Here is a 3,094-nt window from a genome sequence, read left to right as displayed (position 1 = left end):
TTCTTTTCTTTAAGTTAATTCCTTGAATCTAGGTATATTTTAATTTTGGGACTATGAAAGATCTATCTTCTCTTTTGAGTAATGAATCTCTTCGTGTATATATATACAGTATAAGTCTTCAATAATATATTTTTTATTTAACTTAAAAACTTTCATATTAACGAAGATTGGTTAAAGGGAATTGTTGAAAATGGTCCAAGACAAGACCTACGGATGAGCCTAAGCCCACAAGGGCATCCCAAGAGTTTGTGTGTCCCGAAATGAAAAGTCAAAACTTCGAGTGTTGGGTTAGCCTAGCTAACCTTGCCCTATATCACCAAAGAGGTAATATTCGAGTTGTACTTACTAGCTGAAAACTTGCAATCCCAAGGACTATACCTACGTTGAAGCTGCTAATATTGTACATGTCCCAAATGAATGTCAGGTAATGGACTCAATATATGGTCTAATTCCTCCACCTTAAGGGGTAAGCAATATTTTGAGTGTCTAATTAAGCTAAACATTTATTGTACTAACTTAGGTATTGACACATTCCAAAACCAAAATTAACTTCGTTTGTAGGTTAACGACTTGAACGAGATCTCCACGCCAACAATCACACTATGATCAAACATCATTCTCGAACAAAATATCAAATGGTATATTTTTAAATTGTTGTTCATGTTATTAATTATATAAATATTATAATAATTCAATCTAAGCATAATTTAGTAGATAAAGTACAAATTACCATTTAAAAGATGGGTGGTTCAATCTTTACTCATATGATTGTTGAATTTGAAAAAAAAAAAAAAAATCTTTAAGCTCCAACATAATTTACGTCAAGATATATGCATTAATTTGTCACAGTGGTTAGAAATTTTAGCTCAACTAATTAATCTGGTTAACATCCTTATCTAATATCTTCTTACGATATAAATTGTTCAGTAACTAGATATAATATGTTTATATTCCTAAATTTCCCATACTTTGCCATTAAAAAAAATTATAAACTAAATCTGTCATTTAACGAAAATTACATTATACACAGTGATCTAATTCAACTAATCCTCAACTGGCAATATAAGATGAGTAGAAGAATTGTTTTATTCAACAATGTTAGGTAGACGGTCACTATGTATAAATTTAAATATATATGATGTCAATAACATGTGGATTTGTTAATTTATTAAAATAGATACATTAAAAAAATATCAGGAAAATATTTGTTCATCCTATAAACAACATTTCTTTTCATTTTCTTAAAGTTGATTCAATTGTGAAGAAATATGATTCAACAATTAGATTAAAATTTCAATTTTCTAAATTGATAGGTCAATTTATTTTCAATTTTAGCTAGAATAAGTAAAAAGAAAAAATGGATGTTAATCTTTTTAATTGAAGAAAAAAAATTTAATCCAAAAGGTACAAAAATTCTCCGAAATTGGGGATTCGATTCGATTGATTTGGAGGAGATTCAGAGAAGCTACAGATGAAGATTCAAATTGAAAAAGAAAAGGGATTATATACAAAAAGTTCATCCGAATTCCGCAAGTTTATGTACAGATCTCAGAATTTGGCCGGATCTTTTAAACTGCCAGTGATTCGGAACCGGAATCCCTTCAATCCACTGCCGAGTCATCGATTATCGGACCTCGATGATTCCCTGCATACAAACGGATGCGTCAACAATTGCGCCGCCGTCCACCGTTTGCTTGATTCCTTCTGCAAGCAACACTCAACAAAGCTGCGAAACTCCTCCGACGCATTCTCCGGCAGCGTCGGTGGTTCACCGAAGCAAATCGCACACATCAGAGTCGCCCAATCCGGTCTCTGTCCAGGCGGAAGAAAAGGAAAATGACCTAAATAAAGTTCCAGAAGAGTAAGTCCTAAACTCCAAATATCTCCGGCGTAACCGTTGTAATTTCCGCCGTAAGTCTCTGGATCGAACCGCTCTGGACTCATATAGGCGCAAGTCCCGACATAAGAATTACAAGCATCCAAAGTCCTGCACATGATTTTACTAACTCCAAAATCAGCAATTTTAACCTCCATATTCTTATTCACCAACAGATTCGACGGTTTAATATCGCGATGAATGATTTTGTGAGAATGAAGGTAATGAAGTCCGTTAAGAACTTGACGCGATACGTGAGCGAGCGTCGATTCTGACAAGGTGGAGTTCTTTTTCAAGAGCGAATCAAGCGATCCTAGATCCATATACTCCATCAAAATCGTTACATCTCCAGAAGGCTTCTCGAAGATTCCATGGCACTGGACGACATAAGGAGAATCAGTACGGCGGAGAATCTCCATCTCTCTGAAAACTTGGCGACGGACGGTGGGGTCGCAGTCGCCGTGGACGACTTTGAGAGCGTAAGTGGTGGAGGTGCGTTTATGGCGGACTTTGTAGACGGTGCCGCCGTTGCCGTGGCCGAGGACTTGGAGCTTGTCGAGGTCGGAGGAGGAGATGGCGGAGGGGGCGGAGGGGGCGGCTGGGGCAGTGGAGGGAGGGAGGGGGAGAGGGAAGCGGGGACGGCAGTCGGAGAGGTCGGGGAGGCGGAGGTTCAAGTGGCGGCGATCACGGACCAGAGCCATAAAGTGGGGAAGGAATTGGGATAATGGAGGATTTGGTTTTTCTTTTCTTTTTTTGAGATAAATGTGAATTTGGGAAAGAAATTAGTTTAAATAAGTGAGTAAGGGGAAGCACGTGGGAAAGTGGAAGAAATGAAGAAATTAAAGGAAGTTGCGAGGATGAAGACGACGACTGTGGGGCCCATTTTTCTGCATGCGGAGCGGACGGATGTGTTACCGGCGTCTCTTCAAATTTTAATTCAAAATACAATCAACCTTTTAATTAACGTTAATTATACCTTTAAAAATACAATCAGCCATTTAATTAACCTTAACTATACTCTTATGTCCCTTTGGCCCGCCAACGTTTTGTTTCGGGACCAAGAATAGAAATAGCAAAATTTAAAGTTTTATTCGTAAAAATGGTAAAAATATTTTAAAATTATAAAAATAGTAAAACGAATTTAAATAATAAAAATACAAATTGGTAAATGACCAAACTACCCCAAACACTAAATTGAATATAAATAGACAATGTTGA

At 36.8% G+C, this 3,094-nt stretch overlaps 1 protein-coding gene across 1 annotated transcript; it reads right to left on the bottom strand.

Annotated features, from left to right (window-relative positions):
• Nucleotides 1–1,413: 1,413 nt before the first annotated feature.
• Nucleotides 1,414–2,815, bottom strand: MKK9 (MAP kinase kinase 9). Its single transcript, XM_039040097.2, has one exon. The coding sequence runs from the start codon at nucleotides 2,575–2,577 to the stop codon at nucleotides 1,618–1,620; it is 960 nt and encodes a 319-aa protein (XP_038896025.2). The 5' UTR covers nucleotides 2,578–2,815; the 3' UTR covers nucleotides 1,414–1,617.
• Nucleotides 2,816–3,094: the final 279 nt, after the last annotated feature.

Source organism: Benincasa hispida, chromosome 8 (assembly GCF_027475165.1).
Source record: "Benincasa hispida cultivar pf3 chromosome 8, pf3_genome.v1.1, whole genome shotgun sequence".
Classification (NCBI taxonomy): Eukaryota; Viridiplantae; Streptophyta; class Magnoliopsida; order Cucurbitales; family Cucurbitaceae; genus Benincasa; species Benincasa hispida.
This window is presented reverse-complemented; position numbering and strand designations above follow the sequence as displayed.

What these genes read in the sequence shown, in the direction of transcription:
- MKK9 (XM_039040097.2), bottom strand. Translation starts at nt 2,577, where the DNA reads ATGGCTCTGGTCCGTGATCGCCGCCACTTGAACCTCCGCCTCCCCGAC.